The sequence below is a fragment of the Oryx dammah genome, unplaced genomic scaffold (genome assembly GCF_014754425.2).
Source record: "Oryx dammah isolate SB20612 unplaced genomic scaffold, SCBI_Odam_1.1 HiC_scaffold_27, whole genome shotgun sequence".
NCBI lineage: Eukaryota > Metazoa > Chordata > Mammalia > Artiodactyla > Bovidae > Oryx > Oryx dammah.
Genome location: NW_024070211.1, coordinates 121,511,421 through 121,538,125, shown reverse-complemented (window position 1 = coordinate 121,538,125; position 26,705 = coordinate 121,511,421). Strand labels below are relative to the sequence as shown.

Here is a 26,705-nt window from a genome sequence, read left to right as displayed (position 1 = left end):
GGCCTGCAGGGAGATGGAACCAATCAATCCTAAAGGAAATCAACCCTGAATAGTCATTGGAAGGACTGTTGCTGAAGCTGAAACTCCAATACTTGGCCACCTGATGCAAAGAGACCACTCATGGGAAAAAAAACTCTTGAGTCTGGGAAAGATTGAAGGCAAAAGGAGAAGGGGGCAGCAGGGGATGAGATGGTTAAACAACATTACTGACTCAGTGGACCTGAATTTGAGCAAACTTGGGGAGATAGTGGCATTCAGAGGAGCCTGGTGGGCTACAGTCCTTTGGGTTGTAAACAGTCGGACACAACATAGCGACTGAACAACAACAAAAACAAAGGCTGGTACTTGCCAGGCACTCACCGTAACCTAGTTATGGCAAGGATTCAAAAGAGTTAGACAAGGGCCTTTATTGGTTTTGTGAATCATTCCAGAAGATGAAGAGCATTCTGATAGTGCTTAACAGCACATTATTGTCTCAGAAGACCATTTAATTTTATGTAAAATACTTGCTTAAATTCTGTAGCAGTGCATCTTAATATACATGGGGGTCCACTGACCTCAATCGAGTTGGAGGAATTTGCAGAAAAGCACCTAATGTGAGGTGTCACTCAAGTATTCTAACAATTCTCTAGCCGGAAAATCTAGACCACTGAGAATTCCCTAAAAACTAGTCATGGGGAAAATTGGCCTAGGGCAGTTTTATTGTTTACCATGTCACTTTTCATGTTTGAAATCAGAAATCTGTCTTACTGAATTACTTGCCGTGTTTGCCTCAATTAGGAGCAATGGACTTAGAAACAAAAATTCTGTCCATGACTGTGTAGTAAGAGTATGGAACAGGATCAATGCTTGGTCTGTATTTTGAATATCAAAAAAATGCATCCAGGTGAGGATAGCAACTGTTCATGGGGTTCTCAAAGCAAGAATACTGAAGTGGTCTGCAATTCCCTTCTCCAGTGGGCCATGTTTTGTCAGAACTCTCCACCATGACCTGTCCATTTTGGAAGGCTCTAGACAATGGCTCATAGTTTCATGGAGTTAGACAGACTGATCCATATGATCCATTTGGTTAGTTTTCTGTGATTGTGGTTTTCAGATTGAAGGCAAGAGGAGAAGGGGACGACAGAGGATGAGGTGGTTGGATGGCATCACCGACTCAATGGACATGAGCTTGAACAAGCTTTGGGAGTTGGTGATGGACAGGGAGGCCTGCATGCTGCGGTCCATGGGGTCACAGAGTCAGACACCAGCAACTGAGCTGAACTGAGGGCAGCAATGCTGTTGTGTGTATCTGCTAGGAAGGTGCAGTTTCCCCAAATAGTTGCTCTTTGGAGCATCTCTTATAGGGCCATTAAAAAAATTTTTTTCACCTATATTATAGGAATTCATGAGAGTCATGTCTTTATTAGTTCTGAAAGAAATTAAGAAAGAAAGAGAGAAAGGAAACAGAGAGAAAGGAAGGGAAGGGAGAGAGGAAATATTTTATGGTTTTATGTTCCTTCTTCCAGCCTAGATTTAGTTGCATTTTTTGTTGTTTTATGTGTTGAGGGTGTTGGTATAAACTGTACAAAAATTTGTAATACTTCTGTTAAAATAAACTTTTCAAAAAGGTAAAACCATGAGTCATGCAAATACAAATCAAATATGTACTGAATTTTTGCTTAAATCAATAATGAGGAGATCAGTAAGACATTATGACTTGTTCAAAAGACATTTAAGAAGGTGTACATAAACAATGTTCTGATAAGATTGCTGAGATAGATGCACAACTAGCTAATGCCTACAAACAGGTCTTAAACCTGTGAAGTTGTTTGTTCCACTGGATAAAATTATTGTTCACTTCTACAATAGATTTCTACAAGGCAGAAATCTATAAGTACAATGAACAAATAGCTTCATTAAATCTGAATCCTTTAATCAATAGAAAGCTAATCTACATACATTCTTCTAGATAACTCTTGATTGGATTTGCCCAAAATGAGAGAGAAGACATGTTACCCACCTTTCTGCCTCATTTCCAAATCTCAGAAAAGATTTTTGACACTTTCTGGTTACTGTGTATTCAGATGTATGACTTTGCCTTTGGATCTATTCCTTGTTCTGTCCGTGCTCTGCTCTGTATCATCACAGCTGAATTTCCCAGCCTCCTTTGTCAACCGGTATCCGGCTGAATTTAGCCAAAGGCAGACACTGTGAGGAGATTGAAGGATAATTGAGGAAGAAGAGAGAAGCCCATGTATTTCTCCTTCCTTCTCTGCCCTTAAGGAAGCTTTCTGTGCATCAGTTGCATCTTTTCTGTGATTCCAGATGGCCCTCCTATGCTCCTTTTTTCTACAGGAGCTCCCCAAACAGCAAGGATCTGGAGACACTGTCTCTTTCCCTCGATTTCCAAAGTCTCCAGTAGTTGCTTATTTAGAGGGATCTACACTATTTTCCTGGTTGTCTTACCATCTTCCAACATCCCAGTAATCAATTTTCAGAATTAAATTTTCAGTTTTAAATGTCCACAGCTGTTATGTTTCCTGGGTAGAACATGACTAATTCATTCTAGAGTATTTCACTTTTTATTCCTATTGTTCAGTTCAGTTCAGTCACTCAGTCGTCTCCAACTCTTTACAACCCCATGGACTGTAGGACACCAGGCTTCCCTATCCATCACCATCTCCCTGAGCTTGCTCAAACTCATGTCCATCAAGTCGGTGATGCCATCCAACCATCTCATCCTCTGTCATCCCCTTCTCCTCCTGCCTTCAATCTTTCCCAGCATCAGGGTCTTTTCAAATGAGCAGTTCTTCGTATCGGGTGGCCAAAGTATTGGAGTTTCAGCTTCAGCGTCAGTCCTTCCAATGAATATTCAGGACTGATTTCCTTCAGGATTGACCGGTTTGACTCCTTGCAGTCCAAGGGACTCTCAAGAGTCTTCTCCACACCACAGTTCAAAAGCATCAGTTCTTTGGTGCTCAACTCTCTTTATGAGCCAACTCTCACATCCTACATGACTACTGGAAAAAAAAAACCATAGCTTTGACTAGATGGACATTTGTCGGTAAAGTAATGTCTCTGTTTTTAACTGGCTGTCTAGATTTGTCTTAGCTTTTCTTCCAAGGAGCAAGTGTCTTTTAATTTCATGGCTGTAATCACCATCCGCAGTGATTTTGGAGCCCAAGAAAATAAAGTCTGTCACTGTTTCCATTGTATCCCCAACTATTCACATGAGGTGATGGGACCAGATGTTATGATCTTCATTTTTTGAATGTTGAATTTTAAGCCAACTTTTTCACTCTCCTCTTTCACTTTCATCGAGAGGCTTTTCAGTTTCTCTTCACTTTCTGCCATAAGGGTGGTGTCATCTGCATATCTGAGGTTATTGATATTTTTCCCTGCAATCTTGATTCCAGTTTGCGCTTCATCCAGTCTGACATTTCACATGATGTTCTCTGCATATAAGTTAAACAAGCAAGGTGCAATATACAGCCTTCATGTACTCCTTTCCAATTTGGAACCAGTCCATTGTTCTATGTCTGGTTCGAATTGTTGCTTCTTGACTTGTATACTAATTTCTCAGGAGGCAGGTAAGGTGGTTTGGTATTCCCATCTCTTTAAGGATTTTCCACAGTTTCTTTTCATCCACAGTCAAAGGCTTTAGTATACTCAATGAAGCAGAAGTAGATGTTTTTATGGAATTTTCTTCCTTTTTCTATGATCTAGCGGATGTTGGCAATTTGATCTCTGGTTCCTCTGCCTTTTCTAAATTCAGCTTGAACATCTGGAAGTTCTCAGTTCACATGCTGTTGAATCCTGGCTTGGAGAATTTTGAGCATTACTTTGCTAGCATGTGAGATGAGTATAACTGCAGTAATTTGAGCATTCTTTGGCATTGCCTTTCCTTGGGATCGGAATGAAAACTGACCTTTTCCGGTCCTGTGGTCACTGCTGAATTTTCTAAATTTACTGGCATATTGAGTGCAGCACTTTCACAGCATCATCTTCTAGGATTTGAAATAGTTCAACTGTAATTCCATCACCTCAACTAGCTTTGTGTATAGTTATGCTTCCTGAGGCCCACTTGACTTTGCACTCCAGGTTATCTAGCTCGAGGTGAGTGATCACATCATTGTGGTGATCTGAGTCATTTTTTGTATAGCTCTTCTGTGCATTCTTGCCACCTCTTCTTAAAATCTGCTGCTTCTGTTTAGTCCATACCATTTCTGTCCTTTACCGTGCCCATTTTTGCATGAAATGTTCCCTTAGTATCTCTCGTTTTAATGAAGAGATCTTTAGTCTTTCCCATTCTATTGTTTTCCTCTATTTCTTTGAGTTGATCACTTAGGAAAGCTTTCTTATCTCTCCTTGCTGTTCTTTGGAACTTCGCATTCAGATGAATATATTTTTCCTTTTCTCTACGTTTCCCTTCTCTTCTTTTCTCAGCTATTTGTAAGGCCTCCTCAGACAATCATCTTGTCTTTTTGCATTTCTTTTTTGGGGGATGGTTTGATCATCACTTCCTGTCCATCCTCTATCCATGGGATTCTCCTAGCAAAAATAGTCAAGTGGGTTGCCATTTCCTTCACCAGGGGAACTTCCTGACTGTGGGATCAAACCCTTATCTTGTATTTGAGGCAGATTCTTTACCATTGAGGCCACCAGGTAATGTTCCTATTGTTAAGCTGTACTACATTTGGGACTCAGTAGTTTAAACTAGTGATGATGCATTCTCAGAATTGACTCTGTCAATGTCTATGTAGCGTTCCTGAGATCTCAGAAGGAAAGAGTTTTTTCCAATGATCCTGAGAAATTATGTATATGAAAGTTACATTTCTGTGGAGGCAGGAAAATTCTGCAAAATAAAACAGGAATATGTGTCCTCCAGTTTTAGTAGTGTCTTGAAATCCAGAGTGTTCATATACAATATAGAGGTGAGTGAGATCCGCAGAGAGAAAGGAAGGGGAGTAGTAAGTGAGAGTATTAGGGACAGGAAAAGAGGGAGGGAAAGAGGGAGAGATTTGGGGAGGGATAGGAAGAGAAAATGCCATGGACAGAGGAGCCTGGAAGGCTGCAGTCCATGGGGTCACTGAAGGTCGGACATGACTGAGCAACTTCACTTTCACTTTTCACTTTCATGCATTGGAGCAGGCAATGGCAACCCACTCCAGTGTTCTTGCCTGGAGAATCCCAGGGACAGAGGAGCCTGGTGGGCTGCCGTCTATGGGGTCGCACAGAGTCAGACACGACTGAAGTGACTTAGCAGCAGGAAGAGAAAATCATTCAAATTAGGATAAAATGATTTTATCTAATACATACAGAAACCTTTGCAGTAAAAGCCATCTTCTCAATCAATTTGTTGGAAGTCAGTTTGGTCACTTATTATTAATATGTCACCAATTTCATCCCAATGAAGGATTGCTCTTTCAAGACACTCTGCTTTAATTGACCCCAATTTTCCTATCTCTGGGTGATAAGATTAACAGGAGGGTTTCTCTATTTCTCTGCTTGCTGATAGGATTTTAACTGTATTTGCCATGGAAATATTTCTGCTTTTTAGGTTTTCTGATGTTTATGATTTATTGTAATCGGAAAAATTCCATGTGGACTTTTCTCTCCATAGTTTCTTATTTTCACAGGCATATTTCTTTAAAGATCTATTTTAATATGATTTTCCTTCTCTGGTAGTGTATTTTTGAAGCATTTTGGTATAAGTACTGCATTAATTAGGAATAAATGTTCTAAGCACACTTTTAAACATTCCTTTGTTATTTTTGGTGGAACTGATGCTAAAGTTGCTTTGTGCTGCCAATATAGTTGTAGACTTTGCTGGTTTCCAGTCTCTTACTGCTGTAGGAGCACCACAGATTCATCGTGTTCTTTCCATGCTCAACCTCTTGTCTACTAACTTTGTTGTTGTTCAGTCACTAATTTGTGTCCAGCTCTTTGCGATCTGATGGACTGCAGCACACGAGGCTTCCCTGTCTTTCACTAGCTCCCAGAATTTGCTCAAACTCATGTCCATTGAGTCAGTGATGCCATCCAACCACTTCATCTTTTTTTGCCCCTTCTCCTCCTGCCCTTGAACTTTCCCAGCATCAGGTTGTACTAACTTTAATTCTTTCTAAACCACATCCTCATTTGACTTTTACAGCACTGCTTACTATGCTTTTCCCTTTTCTCTGATTTTGCAAAAAAATATGTAATAAATTCAGCCATCATAGTTCACTCTACTCTCATATTTTATACTATTTCCCTATATTTCCCTTTCTGTTTTTCACATATTTCCTTTTCTGTGTCTGCCTCAAATCTGAAATGCATGTGCCTGTTTTCAGTCAGTTTAGTCCATGAGCCTAGAACATGTGATGAACAGGGTATATTTAATTATTACGTATTATTTTCTTTCCTTTGGCTTCACTGTGTGTCTAAAAGAGGCTAGAACAACTGGGCTTCAACGTAAATAATCAAATCATGATTGAGCTATTTTATTATTTTGTACCCTTTTAAAGTCTTTGCTTGCAATTCAGGATGAATTTTGACATCTTGCTATTTTTCAGTCATTTAAATATGTTGTGGTCAGTGATTCCAAAAGTACTGAGTAATGAACTTGATTTCTAAGTTAAATGTGAGCAATTATTGTTTTGTGAATGATATATCAGATCTTAAACTTTAACAGGGGATTATTTCATTAAAACTCTTTTTATTACCAAAAAATAGCATTCAATTTCCCAGAATTAAATAATCTCAATGATTTAGTTCATTTTAGCTATTTTTTGTTCTGCATATTTCCAAATGATATGCCTTTACTATTTTTTGATTTATCAAGTTCAGACTTTACCAAGTGATGTCTGTAATATTAATAGAGGAAATTTCTATTGTATATTAATTTCAACTTCCCTAGTCTCATCTTCTCAAAAGAGTTTTATTATATCTTATTTTGTTTTAAAATCACTGCTGTTTATAGTAGTGTGGTTTGTAAATATTATTCACTTCTCAATCAAACAGAGTCAATCAAATGACTTATATCTTGTATAATTTTTTTTCTTTCTCCTTGATTTCATAAGCAGTGTATTTTTATAATTGTATGCTCAACTGATCTGTCGGAACAAAGTTCCAAACATCCCATCAGCTTCTTTGTTCATCAGTTCCATTTTTACCCCCAGAGACGTCCCTCCTACTTCCTTTCTTCTGTACTCCTACTTCAATCTGGACTAGTTAATTCCTAGGATGCACACATATCTCCTTTGGAGGCTTCTCTTTTTCACTTCTCTGTATTAAAGTTCTTGCTATGTTCTTGTTTTGGTCAAATGCATCACCCAGTTGCTTCCTGAAATAGAATGCATAGAAAGTCAAATTTTTACAGTCATTGAATGTCTGAAAATGCCTTATTCTTTCTTCAAACTTGATCAATAGTTTTACTGAGTATAGAATTGAAGGTTGACCCCAGGACCAGCTACATTATATACAGGGCCCAGTGCAAGTTGAAAGTGTAGGACTTCTTGTTCAAAAATGGTTAAGAATTTCAGAATAGTGACAGTAAAGTGGTAACCAAGGGTCGGGGGGAGATTCTCCTAATTGCAAGGTCCTCTATGTCTCTGAGGTTGGATACTCATGAAACTGATGCTAGAGGTTAGTTGGGCCCTTACAAAATGGAGATTTTTAATTCTAGAAAATTGTCCTTTTTTTTTGAGAATTTCCTCCATTCCTGATGTCTAGAATTTTCTAACTAGATATTAGATCTTCAAAACCAACATTCTAATTTTATCATTATTATTCAATTATTCATTTTGCTGTCTTTATGTCTACTTCATGGGTTATTACACATTATCCTCTACCTCTTCTGTTGACATTTTTATATAACTCATCAGTTTCAATTCTAAGAGCTTTTTCATCATTATTTATTCTATTTTTAAAAAGTCACAACATATTCTTCTCTCATGGATGAATATCTTCACTTACTTCTCTGTTTTTATAAAATGAAGTATGGTTGATTTACAATGTTATATTAGTTCCAAGTATACTACACAGTGATTCAGTAATTTTATAGATTATACACCATCTAAAGTTTTTATAAAATAGTTTGTTCTCTCTATTGATGAGTCTGTTTGTGTTTTGTTATATTCATTCATTTATTTTTTAGATTCTGCATATAAGTGAAATAGTGTTTGCCATTCTCTGTTCAACTTATTTCACTAAACATAATACCCTACAAGTTCATTCATGTTCTCAGCCATGAGAAAGAATGAAATTTTGTCATTCCATTATGTGTGTGTGTGTGTGAAACCAAATTTTCTTTATCCATTCGTCTGTTAGTGGATACCTAACTTACTTTCATATCTTGGCTATTATAAATAATGCTGGGATAAACACTGGTGTGTATATATGTTTTCAGATTTGTGTTTTCATTTTATTCAGATAAATAGCCAGAAACCTCCATGCTCTTTTCCATAGTGGCTGTACCAATTATATTCCCATCATCAGTGAACTAGGGTTCTCTTTCTCCACATTCTTGCCAACGTTTATTATTTGTTGTCTTTTTTATGACAGCCATTCTAACAGGTATGAAGTAATATCTAATGAGGTCAGTTTTTGATGGTGGTTTTTTTGTTTTCCTTTTGTCTCAGTGTTATTTCTGTTTCCTCTAAGTTTCTTTATTTTATTTAGATATATCAATGTCTTTCATGTTTGAGGTTTTTCTTCAAGGCTTGCTCATTGATGACAGGCCATTAATATCGAAGACTGTGTCTGAAAAGTGATTAGAATCTCTGTCATAGGTGGTGCTTGTCACCTTCTGGGCTTCACTAAAAGGTGGAGGGAGAACAAGTACAAACTTTTGTTTGCAAAATTTTATTTGTCTGGGCTTTTTGGTCTCTCTTGTGGCTAATCCCACAATCTCCATTCTGGAAATAGGTGGGAGAAAGGAACCTGAGGTATCATCACTCGATATTCTGATTTTTATTTAATTTCCCTGTTTTCAATCTGGCAATCTTGTCTCTTTTCCAGGTTTGCTACAGGAGTAGGTAAGGATAGTCTCCTGCTACTTGGGGTGAAGAAAAGAATCGAAGCTGTAAAAAGATTTTCACCATTTTATTTTGAGCATAAAGACAGATCCTTGGATTACAAAATCTTTGCTATCCCTATTTCCTCAGCTAGTCTGAGCTTCTGTGGATATTAATCATCTTGCTTTTTCAGTGATCACCCATCAAAAGCTCTTTGCTTTGTTTATCTTTCTTGGTATCTGCTGAGTCAGTTACCATATTTCACTGTTTTTCCAGAAACTGTATTGTAAGCTTTTCTTTGCTGTATTATCTTCTGTTCTTTCTCCTTGTACCTCTTTTATGTTTTCGGTCTGTTTATGCTATGTTAGTGATGTTTCAGGAGTGAACAGTAATAAAGGCATTCTTTTTAGTCCATCAGGCTCCACTGCAAACCACAATTCTTCTTTTGTCTATTTCTTTCCTTTAAATAAAAAAAAAAAGATGATATCACACATTCTCTGACCCAGCTAGCATCAGCCAACCCCCATAAACACTCCTTTCCAGAATCAGGCTCCTCCTGTGTGAGGGTGGCAATTTAGTCCCACGGTTCTGCATCTCCTATGAAGCATCTGGTCCTCAGCGTTATGTGCAGTTTCCATGGGCAGAGCTCACTCTAAAGCTGATCACTACAGAAAACTGGAAGTAACCGTCCATTTAGGGTGTTGCTTCTCTCCAGGAATACCAGGAAAAAGTGAATGTAAGTTGAGTGAGCCCCCACTGACTTTAAAGCCCTATAGTCTTTCCAATATTATAGTAGGATTATATTGAACGTCTCTGGTATGAGAGGATGGTGCTGTAGGGAGTGTGGTAGAAGTTAGGTAAAAAGATTGACATAGTGAAAACAGGTAATTTGAGGAGTAACTAATAAAGAGAATATTTAAAGTTGTTATACCCATGTAGGGAACTACCAGGATAACGCAATACCTCTGGGCTGATAACATTAGGCTGCAGGGATGTGTTATACTTGGAAAGAGACAGAGAGATTGAGAGGGGACTCTGGAGAGGGTTGTTTGACAAATGACCTTATGTGGTGGGTGCCTCTCCAGGGAGGAGAGAAGAATAACAGAGCCTTCACGCTTCCCTTCCTCCTGTTTCCTGAAACCAGATCCAAAGTCTGCTGAGGTCTCGGCATTCTCCCCCTCAGGGTAAGGAGCATGGCAGAGCACAGTAGATGGATCTGGAGGGGCAAGGAAAAAGACATTTAACACAGAGAGGCCAGTGAGCTCAGTGCTAAGCATGTGTTTTCCAAGGTCCAAGAGAATGACGTAAAATGTTAAACTGCCCTTCAGTGGGTCTGTTATATGTGCACCCTATCTTTAACCTTTCTTCCCTGGTTTAAATAAATTATTAGTAGTAGGTGAGAGTCACTACTTTTTCTTCATCAGAACAAATAGATTTAAATATATGTATAAAATATAAACATACTTATATTTATCTACTGTATAAAACTTCTAAGGCAGGAATCCCTTAGAAGAAATGGAGTAGCCATCATGGTCAACAAAAGAGTCCAAAATGCAGTACTTGGATGCACTCTCAAAAATGACAGAATGATCTCTGTTCGTTTCCAAGGCAAACCATTCATATATCACAGTAATCCAAGTCTATGCCCTAACCAGTAATGCTGAAGAAGCTGAAGTTGAATGGGTCTATGAAGACCTACAAGACCTTTTAGAACTAACACCCAAAAAAGATGTCCTTTTCATTATAGGGGACTGGAATACAAAAGTAGGAAGTCAAGAAACACCTGGGTTAACAGGCAAATTTGGCCTTGGAATACGGAATGAAGCAGGACAAAGGCTAACAGAGTTTTGCCAAGAGAACGCACTGGTCATAGCAAACACCCTCTTCCAACAACACAAGAGAAGACTCTACACGTGGACATCACCAGATGGTCAGTGCTGATTTTAATGGTCACCAAAATCAGATTGATTATATTCTTTGCAGCCAAAGATGGAGAAGCTCTATACACTCAGCAAAAACAAGACCGGGAGCTGACTGTGGCACAGATCATGAACTCCTTATTGCCAAATTCAGACTGAAATTGAAGAAAGTAGGGAAAACTACTAGACCATTCAGGTATGACCTAAATCAAAGCCCTTATGATTATACAGTGGAAGTGAGAAATAGATTTAAGGGACTAGATCCGATAGACAGAGTGCCTGATGAACTATGGATAGAGGTTCATGACATTATACAGGAGACAGGGATCAAGACCATCCCCATGGAAAAGAAATGCAAAAAAGCAACAACCTGCCTGAGGAAGCCTTACAAATAGCTGTGAAAAGAAGACAAGCAAAAAGCAAAGGATAAAAGGAAAGATATGCCCATTTGAATGCAGAGTTCCAAAGAATAGCAAGGAAAGATAAGAAAGCCTTCCTCAGTGATCAGTGCAAAGAAATAGAGGAAAACAACAGAATAGGAAAGACTAGAGATCTCTTCAAGAAAATTAGAGATACCAAGGGAACATTTCATGCAAAGATGGGCTCGATAAAGGACAGAAATGGTATGGACCTAACAGAAGCAGAAGATATTAAGAAGAGGTGGCAAGAATACACAGAAGAACTGTACAAAAAAAGATCTTCACGACCAAGATAATCACAACAGTGTGATCACTCACCTAGAGCCAGACATCCTGGAATGTGAAGTCAAGTGGGCCTTAGGAAGCATCACTACGAACAAAGATAGTGGAGATGATGGCATTCCAGTTGAGGTATTTCAAATCCTGAAAGATGATACCGTGAAAGTGCTGCACTCAATATGCCAGCAAATTTGGAAAACTCAGCAGTGGCCACAGGACTGTAAAAGGTCAGTTTTCATTCCAATCCCAAAGAAAGGCAATGCCAAAGAGTGCTCAAACTATTGCACAATTGCACTCATCTCACATGCTAGTAAAGTAATGCTCAAAATTCTCCAAGCCAGCCTTCAGCAATACGTGAACCATGAACTTCCTGATGTTCAAGCTGGTTTTAGAAAAGGCAGAGGAACCAGAGATCAAATTGCCAACATCTGCTAGATCATCAAAAAAGCAAGAGAGTTCCAGAAAAATATCTATTTCTGCTTTATTGACTATGCCAAAGCCTTTGACTGTGTGGATCACAATAAACTGTGGAAAATTCTGAGAGAGATGGGAATCCCAGACCACCTGACCTGCCTCTTGAGAAATCTGTATGCAGGTCAGGAAGCAACAGTTAGAATTGGACATGGAACAACAGACTGGTTCCAAATAGGAAAAGGAGTACGTCAAGGCTGTATATTGTCACTCTGCTTATTTAACTTATATGCAGAGTACATCATGAAAAATGCTGGTCTGGAAGAAGCACAAGCTGGAATCAAGATTGCCAGGAGAAATATCAACAACCTCAGATATGCAGATGACACCACCCTTATGGCAGAAAGTGAAGAGGAACTCAAAAGCCTCTTGATGAAAGTGAAAGAGGAGAGTGAAAAAGTTGGCTTAAAGCTCAACATTCAGAAAATGAAGATCATGGCATCTGGTCCCATAACTTCATGGGAAATAGATGGGGAAACAGTGTAAACAGTGTCAGACTTTATTTTTCTGGTCTCCAAAATCACTGCAGATGGTGATTGCAGCCATGAAATTAAAAGACACTTACTCCTTGGAAGGAAAGTTATGACCAACCTAGATAGCATATTGAAAATCAGAGATATTACTTTGCCAAAAAGGTCTGTCTAGTCAAGGCTATGGATTTTCCAGTGGTCATGTATGGATGTGAGATTTGGACTGTGAAGAAAGCTGAGCACCAAAGAATTGATGCTTTTGAACTGTGGTGCTGGAGAAGACTCTTGAGAGTCCCTTGGACTGCAAGGAGATCCAACCATTTCATTCTGAAGGAGATCAGTCCTGGGTGTTCTTTGGAAGGAATGATGCTAAAGCTGAAACTCCAATACTTTGGCCACCTGATGCAAAGAGTTGACTCATTGGAAAAGACTCTGATGCTGGGAGGGATTAGGGGCAGGAGAAGAAGGGGACGACAGAGGATGAGATGGCTGGATGGCATTGCTGACTCGACGGACGTGAGTCTGAGTGAACTCCGGGAGATGGTGAGGGACAGGGAGGCCTGGCGTGCTGCAATTCATGGGGTTGCAGAGTCTGACATGACTGAGCTACTGAACTGAACTGTATAAAAAATGGAGTTTGCAAATATTTTATATTTTTACAAATATATATTTAAATATTTGTATAGTCAAATATTTAAGTATACTTAAAACATGTGTTTATTTGCATATGTATTTACTATACATAGTTATTTAAGTATGTAATTTTTTAAAGAAAATCTTTGAGGTTACAGCCTGTAGTAATATAGAGGTGTGACAGTAACCAGGTATAAATGATTGGTTCTCCCTTTAAAGTTAAAATGGTCTTATTATTCTTTGCCTCTAAGGAGGAACAAAATTGATCTCGAAAGCATTTCTAACTATTCAAGTGTTTGTATCACTGCACTTAAAAGGAATACTTAACAATGTTGGGAACTATGCAGTGCCCATTTCTGTAATAAAAAGTACTCTCTTGAAGTAAAGTGATAAGTAGTTAACCCAAAATGTGATTTGGAAGAAAATGAAGAATAATTATATTTTTCTTTGCATTTAAAAATTCATTTTTTCACTCTATGTTCTCCACTTATTGGGGTCATTTTGCTTCTTTAAATGTAGAATGTAAATATATTTTAAAGGCCAATAATGTTTGCCATACAATAGTTCTCATTTTTTCAATGATACCAATTATTTTGGGAGTTATTTATTCTATAAAATAAAGATATCAAGGGATTTTACAACTATAACATTGGCCTTTGTGGGAAAAAAAGTATCTTAAGAAGACTTTCAATTTATAAGTTTTGCTTTTTCGACTAAGGTTAGAATTTAATTTTCTAAGCATTGACCTGCAGAATAGACAAGAAAACTTCATTATTTAACAGCTTCTTATCATCATTTTTTAATCATGTTAGAATTAGAGGCAAGCAGGACTTACTGAAAATGACATAGCAGCTTCTAGTTCTGGCAGTCCCAATTTGTATGTCTTTGTGCACTCCTGTGTGTGGCCATATTTTAATGTTAATGTTAATATCACTATAGATATTCCTTTAGCATTACCTCTTCTTCTACTTAGCATGGCATTCTTACAACCATATCCTTCTCTCTTTTGTATTTCAATTATGTAAAAAAATAAGGATATTGATAGAAGGATGATTATTTTCAATTCTCTTTTAAGTTAAAATTATTAACATACACATCACTCATGCTTTACAGCATTAGAGATATCCTGGGCATTTTTATCCTAGAATTAATGAAGACATGCATAGACACATGGGATTTTTCAGTATAATATCCTTATTATATAAGTGGTTCTTTGGCAAGATAGGGTTTTATAGCAATATCTTAGAAGCTAAGTTTAGAGTATATAAGTACTTGATTCTGAAAACTACATCATTTTACATTGTGTATTTTTTCATTAGGAAAGTGGCAGTTCTGTATTTGAATAAAAATACTCAATCATTTTCTACAGCTCAGTACTCTTTGTTCAAAAGTAGAAATTGCTTTTCTTCTGTGACTGCTTGATTGGATCACAGATCTAATCAATTATTTTCAAAGTTTCTATTTTCATTGCTGTCTTCTTTTAAGTGTTCTGATCCTTATAAAGTGAGGAAGTAGTCCCACTGAAAAGCTAAGAACATCAAAACCTGTTCAGTACATAATATTCAGGCAGATTTTAAAAGTCTCATGAATTATCAAAGATTAGTGCCTTTCTTTTTGAAGAAAAATCATTAACAGTTTAATGCTGCTTTAGAGTTTTTCCATGTCTTTGATATTATATATTAAAATTTTAAGTATTTTAATGGAATTGATTAAAAGTAAAGATATGTAACAGAAGCATCTATTTTGCATATATCCATTTTCTATCTCAAATTATATATTTCATTTTATAATTTTTAATTTGATAAGTATGAACATGTGTATGCACCTATGAAACCATCACCACAATCAAGAAAATTAACATTTCCATTACCATCAAAATTTCCTCCAGCTCCTTTGTAATCTTTCCCTTCCTCTCTTCCTTGATCTCTACCTCCTAATTCCCAGACAACCTCTGATCTGCTTCCTGTCTCAATAAGAATAGATGGTGTTTAAAAATTTTATACAAATTGAGTCATACAGTATGCATATATCCTATCTCACTCAGCATAGTCATTGTTCAGTCATTGTGTGTATCAACAGTTCATTCATTATATTGCTAAGTAGAACTTCTTTGGATGGATATGGCCCAGTTTGTTTTCCTTTTACTTGTGAATGAATACTTGGGTTTCTTCCAGTTTGGGTCTATTACAAATAAAGCTGCTATGAACATTTATGTCCAAGTATTTGTAAAGACATATATTTATTCTTCTCTCCACCAAAGAATAGAACAGTTGAGTCATATGACAGATACGTGTTAACTTTTGGGGCAATTGTTTTCCAAACTGATTGTACTTATTTACATTCCCAGAAGCTGTGTGTGGTGGTTTAAACTGCTTCACATCTTTGCCAGCATTTGGCATGGTCAGCTATTTTAATTTTAGTCATTCTAATAAGTATTTGATTATATTCCATTACTGTTTTAATTTGAATTTTTTCTGGTGACTACTGATTTTGAACATCTTTTCATGTTTTCCTTGAATATATCATTTTTGGTCGTACAAAAAATCATTGGCAGATTTTGTATTGGATTATTTATCTTATTATTGAGGTTTGCAAGTTCTTAACATGTTTTCTGAAAACCCCTTATCAGATATATGATGTACAAATATTTTCTCCCAGTCTGTGGCTGGAAGTTCTTGGTGAAATTCACCTTTATTATTTCATTGCAGGTGTTGTATGTAAGACATCTTTGGCTTACCCAAGATCACAAAGATTTTCTCTGATGGTTTCTTCTATGTTTATAGTTTTAGAATATCCATTTAGATCTGTGATGCAGGTATGGAACAAAGTTCCTTTTACACATGGATATTTCTAATTATCCAACATAACTTGTTGTGAAGGTTATCCTTTTTCCTCGAAATTATCTTTTCATCTTTTACCAAAATAAATTAACTATATATTTGTGGGTCTATTTTTAACTTTATAAATCTATTGATTTATCTATTATATTAGCTTTGTGCTAATAATGCAGTGTACTGTGCCATCTATACTGTACTGACTACTGTAGCTTCAGAATGTCTTGAAGGCTTATGTCTTGAAGTAGTGTAAATTCCCCAACTTTGTTCTTTTTGTTAAATTTGACTATTCTAGCTCCTTGACTCAATGTGAATTTCAGAATCAGCCTGTCAATATATACAATAACAAGAGAGCCTGCTGGGATATTTACTGGGGTTACATTGAATCTATAAAAATATTTTTGGAGAAATGACATGAAAACAATATTGAGTCTCTCAATCCATAAGCATGAGTGTATCTTTCCATTTATTTAGGTCTACCATTTTTCCTTTCAACAGTGTTCTATAGTTTTCAGTGTACAGGGCTTGCACATACTTAGTCACGTTTATGGCTAGGAATTTTACATTTTCAGAACTATTGTAAATAGTATTGTTTTAGATTTTAATTTCAGATTGTTCATTATTATTGTATAGCATGATATTGATTTTTGCATCTTTTTATATTATAAACTTGTTAAAATCATTTATTACATTTTATCACTTCTAGTAACTCTTTGGTATATTTCATCAGATTTGCTACTTAGACAATCACATTGTCTGTGAACAAAACCAGTTTTATTTCTTTCTTTCCAATATGAATACCTTTTATTCTTGCCTTGTAGCTTTGGCTGAAACATCCAGTGCAATTATGAATATCTGTGGTGAGAATAGAGCCTTGTTCCTGATTTTGGAAGGAAAGCATGCAGTCATTTAGCATTACTTATGACATTAGCTAGATTTTTTAGACTTTTGCAGGTGAGGCAGCTTCCTCTTATTCCTAAAGTGCTAAGGATACATGAGTGGCATATTTTTAAGCTTTTCAAAGTATGAAACTTTTTCTTTTACTTTCTACACAAAAGGAAATTATACTAAGAACAATGTGTTTAAATTATAGAATTAGAAAAATCCCCTAAAACACTATGTGTTGCTCCATTATTATTATATTCAGTATTTTACACAAGCCTCAGAGCCAGGCTTAATTTTTCCTTTCTAAGTAACCTGTTTTAGTCATTGATTTTTATTTTGTTTTGTTTTGCTGACTCTGGACAAATAAGACACTTATTGACACATGGAATTTATTTTGCGATGTTGTTGTCTGCTAATATTTTATCATATAAAAGTATGTGATACAAAAAGTAATTGTAGCTGCCTGGATAAGAAGTTTTAAGCTAGGTATGGCTCGTTTCCGTGGAGAAATAAAGTTTCTTTTGGATGAAGAAATGTAAAATACCATTGCTGAAATTTTTAACTTGTCTTGATACCTTAAACCTTGGTACTGGAAATCACTCAAAGGAAGTTTTTAGAGATCTCTTATACTATCTTTAAGGCAGTGCCTAAGAGTAGATGTATTCCATTCTCTCTGAAATACCTTTTCTCAAGGAATTAAATTCTGTCTGCTGACAGGAAAATGAGTGAATTGTATTTGCAATGCTTATTTGTAGTGTGTAGTGACTAAAGAACATGATTTCTTTTTCTTTTTAGTAAAGGGAAGTATCTTTAGAAACACTTGGTTTATAGTTAATGTACAGAAAGTTCTAAAAGTATTAGAAAATTATTGAGGTAATTTGTACTATTTCACTTCCTGAGATATCTATTTCTGCCTAAAAAATTATTCCAAAACGTAGTGACTTAAAACAACAGTATTAATTACATCACAGTTTCTGCGTCAGAAATCCAGAAATGCTTTAAAATTTCTCAAACAGTTGTGATACATGATTCTATGGGCAAAAACATGAGAAAACATTTTGTAGTTTTGCCTCAACTGAAAAATCATTGCAATAAAAACACTAAGCTTGTATACATATATTTTTTTCTCTTCTTAATTATATTGTCTTGAATCGTTTGCCTTTTATTTTTGTTTCTACTGCTATAAACAGTGAATAATTGATACAATAGTGATCAAAAGAGTACCTGTTAAATATTTCTTAGTGCCAAATCTGAAGAAGCACAACAGCCATGGAATAAATCCTAGTATTAGGAATACTTTTAAGAAAATACCTATATTGTTTGAATTTTCAGAAAAACTATGCTTGAAATGTGGTCCATAAACCTGCAACCCATAGCCCTAATATTATTGAGCTGCTGCTGCTGCTGCTAAGTCGCTTCAGTCGTATCCGACTCTGTGCGACCCCAAAGATGGCAGCCCACCAGGCTCCGCCGTCCCTGGGATTCTCCAGGCAAGAACACTGGAGTGGGTTGCCATTTCCTTCTCCAATGAATGAAAGTGAAAAGTGAAAGTGAAGTCGCTCAGTCGTGTCCGACTCTTAGCGATCCCATGGACTTCGGCCTTCCAGGCTCCTCCGTCCATGGGATTTTCCAGGCAAGAGTACTGGAGTGGGGTGCCATTGCCTTCTCCGAATATTACTGAGAGGTGAATGTAATTCCTGATAGTTGTTTAAGTGATAAAGATTGATCTTAATTATACCTCAAATATACCTGGAAATATTGCTATTTAATAACCTGGAAAGATAAGTTGAAAGTTTAACCCAATTTGTATATTTAATATTGACTCTTTTCCTTATAGTCATGATAAATCTCTTTCTTTTTCTTTTTTTGGCTACTTTTTGAAATAGACTAAGATGCTTAGTGAAGCAGCTGGAAAAAGGTGATGTTAACATCGTCGACTTAAAGAAGAATATTGAATATGCAGCATCTGTGTTGGAAGCAGTTTATATTGATGAAACAAGGTAAGTTTTAACCTCCTTGCCCTTTTAATCTTTTTGCTTGTCTCCTTTTTTCCCCCTTTTTCTTGACCCTGCTTTCAGATCTTGGCTAAGAAACCCAATCAAAATCTTATTAAAACTCAAAATGTTCTTCTTGATGTAGCTATATTAAGAACTAAGATTTCTTTTATAAAATACACATTTTAATCTAAATGCTTGAATAAGACAAAACAGTCAATCAATAAACTAATAAGCAAATTAAAGTCTCCTCTCCCCCTGCTCTCACAGTCCTTAGGCCCAGAGTTTTAAATATCAGAGATAGATGTAGGCTTGCACTGATTCTCACTGATGCAAGAGTTTCCCTGTTATCTCAAGATTTGAGTTCCTTCTGAGAAAATGGGTGTCACATGTCCATGTATTATCATGAGAGGTGTCTATCAGACACTGTATAAGGGCTTGCCAAGTGGCAGCTCCCCATGTGTATTTGATAATCACCTAAACTCCATCATCCAACCTGATAATTGTTAATAGCAGAGTGGTAAGGAGATTTGGAAATGGGAATTCATTTGAAGAGGATTGTTACCTTAGTCCTATGGCTCTCAATCAGGCCATTTGCTTTCAAGGTGTCATTGGGCAATTTCTGGAGACACTCTTGGTTTGGCTGATGGGGGCTAGATACTGTTACAATAGGTAGAAGCCAAGAGTGCCACTAAACATCTTAATATGCACAGGAAAACCCTCCACAACAAAGAATTCTCTAGCCCCAAATGTTAATACCATAGAGGTTAAGAAACCGTGGCCTAAAGGAGAACTGTAGAGGGAACCCGGTGAGAGAGAGACATGTACTTCCAGATGTTAGTACAGAAAAGGTACTGAGTTTTTCAAAGTCAAGAGGCAGGTGGAGGAGAGGTCTTTGAAGGCATTGTCCAACAGATATGGATTTCAGAGGGTGAAAAACAGACTTCGTGGGGCGATTGTTGATACAGAAGACAGACTAGGAATCAAAAATTCAGCATAAATATCAAAGAACAATATACTTAGTTGGGGTGGGGTCTTATCTCTGAAGGAAGCACAAAAGCTCCTCAGGAGAGAAAAGGGAACCAGCATTTGAGTATTTGTCACACAGATGACAACAAACCCACCAGTCTTGTAGGACCCTTTGACCCCTGTCTTCCCCACCACATTGCTGAACCAGAAGCTACATAGTGAATGGGACAGGGGACCAAACATGAAGGATGAATCCATCACACTTGTCTCCTCTGCAGGCATCTCCGCCTTGTCAGGCCTGAGCATGGGGCAGGTGAGAAGTGTTAAATCAGATGTGAGATTGAGGTGTACTGGACTTACACACACACACACACAATAATGTTATTTAATAGGTAATAAGTTCACAAATCAAAAATCAAAACAATACAAAATGGTACCTTATGAAAGTCTTTATCCACCTGTTTCTTAGTCTACTCAAGTTTCCTAACTCATAAATTTCTTATATTTTCAGTGATTTCTTACAAATTTTTGTTTCATATTTTCCCTCTGGCTCTCATAGAAGATAACATACTATTCATAACATTCATTTTGATTTTTCCCCTCAACAAGGAAGCTTGATCTTCCCATATCATATACCAACATTTAAATTTTAGGCCATAAGAAGTTTTACTGGTAACTGATAGAAAAGGATGTGGTGAAAACCAGGCTGCAGAGATTCTTATTCTCTAGAACAGAACTCCTCTGTTAAAGCACAGTGTGAAGTCATAAATTAAGAGAAAAAATCATAGACATACTTTTAGAATGATTTTTAGTTAACTTTCACTGAATGTACATAAATGTATATGATTCTTGTACATGAACAGAGATTCAATGTGTAAGTTTTTTAAAAATCAAGTATTTTTCCTATAATTTTCTTGCCTTCATTTTTGTGTGTGCTTTTTCTTGTTTACAAGTTGACTGAACTTAATTTAAAATTTCTTCAATCTGTCCTGGACATTTCATTTTTATACTTATTTATAAAACTTATGAAATTTTGCCTTTAATAATTATTTGCAAATTTACAGTATTCATTTGTAATGACATAATACTATCCAATTTGACAGAGTATTTTGTGCTTTATTTATTAATTTTTTCCTTTATATTTCCTTTCCTAGAAAATTATGATTTCATAGATATTTTTAACTTAGTTCCCCAGGATCCTTAACTCGTTTAAACATATGTTATATTTCAAAGTATAGTTCCTTTTCATTTGAAACTTGCTCTTTTGTGGGAAGAAAAAAATGCTTCACTGCTTCAGGATACAAATGTGGGGTTTTTTCATCTTTACAATACAACAAAATATCCTAGCTCTTAACAATACATTATTTCCAAATGTTTACTCAAATGACACAACACTTCTCACTCTTTTATTTTAATGCCTCAATGGCATCGTGAATTTTAAACTGGATTAATAATAACACTCCACGTATGTACCGTTCCAAGAAGAGTTCATAGTTTCATTAACTAAGAGTAGTCTCACCACAGACCGGTGTAGTTGGCAGGGTAATCATTACTTTCTGTATTTTACTAATGAAAGAACCAAAGCTCCTGAAGTAAACTGATTTGCCAAAGGCCACAAACCTAGACTTTGGCAAAATTGGGACTAGTAAGTAAGGTATGACATCTTTCTTAGTGCTCTTCCCTCTATAATTGGCTCCTCTCAGAGTATTGTTATCAAGCAGGATGGTTTTCAATGAACCCTGAAAGATTTAGATGACAATGTGTAAAATATTCTGATAGTTAGACTGTAAATTCTAGAAAAATAGCCCCTAACATTTATTACTAATAGCCTATTATTATAGCTATATACCAAGAACTCTTCTAAGCACTTTAATGCACTATTTCATTTAATAATCATAGGAATTCTAATGAGATTAAAACTTATATTATTACCATTTTACATATGAGCAAAGAGAGTCGCAGGAAAGTTAGATGGCTTATACAAGATAACACAGAGGATACTTTAAAGAGTGGAGTTAGGTCTTGGCAGGCTGACTCTAAAGGCTGGCTTTAAGCACAATTCTCGTCTGCATCCTTTTATTCACATATGATAAAAGGGTGATTTTAGAGACTTCCTGGAGGTTTTGATGAAAACTCACATGCTGTCAGGATTGTCAGGCCCATTGGTTTTTTGACTATGGTTACATCTTTTCTCAACTCTGCCTTCAATGTCGTTTGCTTGAAATTGCCTATAGGTAGAGTATTTATACTATAAAAATTGGCAAATGATACAAATCAGGAGTTTTGTTTTTTCCTGGTGAATATGTGGTTAACTATTTGTCATCATGCTACTGCTTATACCCAACATTACTTTGTATGTATCTTCTAAAACTAGTTTGATGATAAAAATATCAGCTCAAGAAATTTTAGAGGAAAAATACTTGATATGGCTTGATTTCCTATAGACTTAGTAAGACACGGGGCTTCCCTGATAGCTCAGTTGATAAAGAATCCGCCTGCTCTGCAGGAGACCCTGGTTTGATTCCTGGTCGGGAAGATGCCCTGGAGAAAGGATGGGCTAACCAGTCCAGTATTTGGGGGCTTCCCTTGTGGCTCAGCTGGTAAAGAATCCACCTGCAATGTTGGAGACCTGTGTTCAATCCCTGGGTTAGGAAGATCTCCTGGAGAAGGAAATGATTACCCGCTCCAGTATTCTTGCCTGGAGAATTCCATGTGCTGTATAGTCCATGGGGTCTCAAAGTGTCAAACACAACTGAGTAACTTTCACTTTCACTTAGTAAGACCCAGCAGCAAGCTGAGGATATTTTTTGTTGCCATGTATATATAATTTTTAAAACTGCATTGGCCTTAGGGATATTAGTAAAACAGAGATAATTGAATAAGCATTTAGTTTCTTTTAAACTTTAAAAGTACTGATGACTTCTGAGATTTTTTATTAGAAAATTCTTTTTCTAGAAAAAAATGTTTCAGTAAGTATTCAGGAGAGACATTTGGAGGTGGCTGGACCACAAAAAAAGATTCAAACATGATAAAGCAGGATAGAACAGAAATTATGAATTGGTTTAAATCCCCCCTATAGACACATACACACATACATACACACACACACATACATACACACATACACAGATACCTTTTCCCACTAAGCTTTACCAACTGCAGGATTTCAGTTAAGAAGATAAATCAAAGCACAAAATCTCTCTTGAAATATGATTGGAGTAGAAAAAATAAAAAACAATTTCTTATAGAATTAGAATTCTGACTTTCTTTCAGGAATTATCGCACAATTCCCTAATGAATATGACTGTTGGTTTTTTGACAAAACACTTTCTAATGCAAATACCAGCATTTTATGACCCTGCTTTCGGATGTATCACTAGAGGCTTTTGTTTTTCACAGCCGCACAGTTAAAATCCAGAAACACGTGACCTACACAAAGCTTCTGTTTGATTGTCCTTATTTAGATTTGGATATTGGCAGGAAAAGTAGCAAGCTTGACCTCAGAAATTGCTATTCATGAGGGTAGGCAGCTGGCTGGGAGATACACTTTAAATGATGGAAATTATGCTTATTAATACTGCCCTTCAATACAATTTGAGGAGGGCATGGCAACCCACTCCAGTATTCTTGCCTGGAGAATCCCATGGACAGAGGAGCCTGGCAGGTTACCGTCCATAGTTGCAAAGAGTCAGGCGTGACTGAAGTGACTTAGCGCACACACAACACAATTTACAACTTTATTTTCTTAATATGAATCAATCTAAGTCTTACAATTACCACTGTTTGATTACAGACTCCAAATTCAGAAAGAGTAGGTGGTTCAAAGTCGGGGTGCTCCACTCAATACTCTCTTCTTAAGAGTTAAGCAAGTGACTTAACTTCTATGTTTCTTAGCTTTATTTTTGTAGATTAACAATAATGACAGTGCTAATTGCACAGTTTTGCCTTGAGGATTAAGTGTAACACCATATCTGACAGAATAAAATTTAAATTATGAAGTTTAAATTGGGACTTCGTAAAAGTTAATTTGGGACTTCCTTGTGGCTCACAAAGTAAAGAATCTGCCTGTAAGGCAGGAGATCCAAGTTCGATCCCTGGGTTGGGAAGATCCTCTGGAGAAAGGACTGGCAATCCACTCCAGTATTCTTACCTGAAGAATCCCATGGACAGAGGAACCTGGTGGGCTACAGTCCATGGGGTCGCAAAGAGTTGGACACCCCTGAGTGACGTACACTACTAAAAGTTAAATAATAACAACTTTTTGTTGTACTAATAGATGCAGAGACTTCTGGGTACATAACACAATAAGATATGGAATTTATTTTAAAAAATCAAATAATTTATTGACAGCAATTTTTGATCCCGAGAAATGAAGTCAGGTGGGCTTAAGTTACCAGGAAAAGAGAATGGAATGCAAACTGCTGGGAAACTTAATATTTTAAAAAAATCTTTAATTGACTCCTATGTCTTACTACGTCTAAATGTCCTTAATTTTGAGAGATTATCTGAGTGAGACTGCATAGATATCAATCAGTAATTGAAGAAGTTAGTCTGCTAGAAATTGACTGGAATTCAGGGCACCTTGAAGTCTAAGTCCCTTGAAATCATCATGTACTAGAATTTACTAAGGAATGTTCACTCATAACACAGATATCTACTGAGTATGTGAAGTGAATACCAGACACATCGCTCATCAAAATCCAGAGTACAACTGTGCAGATAGCTGGTCATTAGAAGCGAGTCAAGAACTGGGAAGATAGAGGAACGAGGACTAATACTGGGAACAAGAAACAGGGATGTTTGGAGTGATAGAAAAACCCAAGCACACTGAAAGATTACAATAGGAAACACTAATTAGCAGCAGGAAATTATAACAAGAACATGGATATAAAATGGGATAGAAATTGTAGAGTTAAGATCCCAAACCAGGTATGGTTGGAATTACTTAATACATTTAATTCCCCAGCAAAGCTCGCTATGCCTGTTCTCAAAGACGTGGCTTCTAACAAAAGGAATTAAGGTTAAAAAAAAAGGAAGATCTGGAATGTGCTAGATATATGGACTCTAGAGCTCAGAAATATGGTGCCAGATACAGATGTGAATTTAGGGATTATAATCCAAGAGTCTCAGGTTTGTTTTCTTTTTTTTTCTATAATCAGAATTCCTATGCTAATTCAATATGTTATGTGGGAACACACCATTTAAAGTTAGGAATGGAGCAACTTCAGAGGACACTCAGGAAGTACAGACACAGAAGAAGGCATATCTGGATAATCTGGAGTAGCAAAGCCAGGGTTGCTAAAAAGGGTAAATCAGAATGCCACAGAAGAACCACTGAATGCAGTTAGGAGAATCCTGATGCCTCTGAAATGGAGTTTCACAAAGAGATAAAGCCACCAGTCAGATTATGGTAATACGAGGAGTTGAAGTGGAATGTCTCTAGAAGAAAAAAGCGTAGATTATTTTCCAAGAATTTCCTAGCCTGTAGGAAAAAGCAGCGATATTTAATAGGAATGAATTTTTTTCATGCTTTTTTTAGAACAGAAACCTTCCATGAACTTTAAGATTAAAAAGAGATTCAGATTAAAGAGAAATAGTAACTATGGAAAGATTAGGTCAAGAAGTTATTCTTTGTTGGTGTAGCCACAGTGAAAAACAGTATGGAGATTCCTCAGAAAACCAAAAATAGAATAACTATATGATCCAGTAACCCCACCCTGGGCATATAACCAGATAAAACTATAATTCAAAAAGATGTAGGCACCCTTCTGTTAGCAGATACAAGTGTTTATATATAAAATGCATGAAACAAGGTCCTACTGCATAGCATGGAGAACTATATTCATTATCCTATGATAAACTATGATGAAAAAGAATATTTTAAAAGTTTGCTGTTGTTGTTGTTTAGTTCCTAAGTCATGTCCAACTCTTTTGCAACCCCATGGACTCTTGCCCACCAGTCTCCTCTGGCCATAGCATTTCCCAAGCAAGAATACTGGAGTAGTTTGCCATGCCCTTCTCTAGGGGATTTTCCTGACCCAAGGATCAAACCCATGTCTCCTCCATTGGCAGGCAGATTCTTTACTGCTGAACCACCAAGGAAGCCTCCAGAAAGATGTACTTGTTGTTGTTGTCCAGTTGCTCAGTTGTGTCTGACTCTTTGCGACCCCATGGACTGCAGGCAGCACACTAGTCTTCCCTGTCCGTCACCATCTCCCTGTCTTTTACCATCTCCCAGAGCTTGCTCAAACTCATGTCCATTGAGTCAGTGTGTAGTAGTAATTAACGCAACATTGTAAATCAACTGTACTTTAGTAAAAAAGAAGTTAGTCTTAAGTTGTCTTGGAAAGGAGACAAATAGCCAAGCATAGGTGGAAACTAAAGGTGAAGATGGAGCTCACTATAGCACATATCTAAGGGTCTTCAAATAAGCAGAACATGCATAGCACAATAAAATCAAAAAGGTTAGTAAGCATTGGTTTTAAACTCAGTTGCTCGGCAAGAGTAATAGTGTGGTAGTAATTTTGACAAAAATTATAGACCATGGACTCTAAAACTCAGAGATCAATATGATGTAGAGAGCGAACCCTGAGTGATTAATCACTACAGCCTACATGTTATGATGGCCCTGACTCTTGTGTAATCCTCAGACATTTATAGCCAGAGTAGGGAAGATGGAGAAAAGAAAAGAGCTGGACTAATGAACACCTTTCATTAACATTTCAAATACAGATAAAAGAAAAGCCAACAAAATTACCTTAAACAAACTCATTGCCAAAACACTGATGACTAGTGCTGACGATGAGCATTGGTGAATCAGGACAAAATGATATCAAGAGATAAATCTTTCT

The 26,705-nt window shown here is 36.7% G+C and overlaps 1 protein-coding gene across 4 annotated transcripts in view; it reads left to right on the top strand.

The window, feature by feature from the left end:
• PDE1A (phosphodiesterase 1A) overlaps positions 1–26,705 on the top strand; it is a 384,680-nt gene that overhangs the window by 247,744 nt on the left and 110,231 nt on the right. For all 4 annotated transcript variants that reach the window (XM_040227752.1, XM_040227753.1, XM_040227750.1 and 1 more), the window contains one exon: positions 18,778–18,891. In XM_040227752.1, coding sequence (XP_040083686.1) covers positions 18,778–18,891 — 114 coding nt within the window. The remainder of the gene's footprint in view (positions 1–18,777; positions 18,892–26,705) is intronic.